Source organism: Chinchilla lanigera, unplaced genomic scaffold (genome assembly GCF_000276665.1).
Source record: "Chinchilla lanigera isolate Chin_1 unplaced genomic scaffold, ChiLan1.0 scaffold00106, whole genome shotgun sequence".
Lineage (NCBI taxonomy): Eukaryota > Metazoa > Chordata > Mammalia > Rodentia > Chinchillidae > Chinchilla > Chinchilla lanigera.
In genome coordinates, this window is record NW_004955507.1 from 3,497,444 (window position 1) to 3,498,643 (window position 1,200).

Genomic DNA, 1,200 nt, shown 5'->3' on the forward strand with positions numbered 1-1,200 from the left:
CCTGCCTAGGAGGAGGAGTTTGGGAAAGAGGAAAGCCCAGAAAAATCCACCTCCCCCATGTCCCTCTTTGCCTGTGTGTCCTCGGGAGACTCCAAGTGGTGGCAAAGCAGACAGGGCTCTTCTTGGAGCAAGAAAAAAAGACACCCAGGCTTAGTTCTAGGAATCCCGTAGCCTTCCACTTCAACCACAGGAAGCCAGGTCAAGTCATTTAAGAGTCCACACTCGAATTCAACGCTCCCCATCTGCGAAATGCTCCACCACCCTGCCTGTCTCCCTGTCTCCCATCAGGAGTTCCTATCCGCATCTCCACCAGCTGTGCATTAAGGGCGACGGCAACCTACCCACCGCCAAGTTTTTACATTCTTCCCAAAACTGGTTTGCACAGCAATTGCAGCACCATTTTCGGTAGGCACCTCCACCGGAAAATAACGAGAAAATGTATGCATTATCATTAGCTTTCAAGAATTTGTAGAAACCCTCGTGATTCCCGGCCCTGCGAGCCATCTTTAAACAATCCAAGCGCACAATGTCTAAAGGAGCTAAGTCGATGCAAATAGCTGCCATAATTCCCCCAGTTTATCCCCGGGTTCTTGGCCCTGAGGAGCTGGGGAAGTTTTCACACAAGGACAATACACCTCCTGGCCCGTGCATTTCTCCAAGCTTTACGTTTTGTCCGGCAACCTTGCCGGGGCCAGTAACTTCTAGGCTTGAAGTCTCTCCCCAAGAGCCTTCCCGCAGCCCGCGTTGTCGCCCACACGACGGGAACAGCCGCTTCAGCTCTGGGTAGACAGGGGCAGGGACGCAGCAAGATCTGCGCGGTGGCGTCCTCTTCCTCTTCTGGGAGGCCCGGGTCAGAGAACTGCGCCCGAGGTCTGCAGGGCGACAGAATCCGGTCCGCTGCGGGTGCCCTCGGGCCCAGGAGCACTCGCTGGGCTGGTGGCTGCAACCGCGGCGACGGCTCGCTGGAGCCTTCGCACCGCCTCCTTGATGAGGTTTCCCGAGAGCACCAGCTGCTGCAAGAGCCGGTGCGGGTCGTCGTCGCAGGCGCGGGCACCCGCCTGGGTCCACCGTCGCTGTTGCAGGCGTCGGGAGGCAACAGCGCCCCGGAGCCATCCTCTCCGGCACGGCGCGGACAGCGCGCTGGGGCCTGCGGGGAGCTCCGCCACGCAGTAGGGCGCAGCTCGGCCGCGCACCCGGCCG

At 59.4% G+C, this 1,200-nt stretch overlaps 1 protein-coding gene across 1 annotated transcript in view; it reads right to left on the reverse strand.

The window, feature by feature from the left end:
* Positions 1-749: 749 nt before the first annotated feature.
* The window catches only part of Frat2 (frequently rearranged in advanced T-cell lymphomas 2), a gene marked incomplete in the record, with an annotated part of 2,048 nt that continues 1,597 nt past the window's right edge, over positions 750-1,200 (reverse strand). The window contains 1 exon segment of the mRNA XM_013506227.1: positions 750-1,200. Coding sequence (XP_013361681.1) covers positions 852-1,200 — 349 coding nt within the window.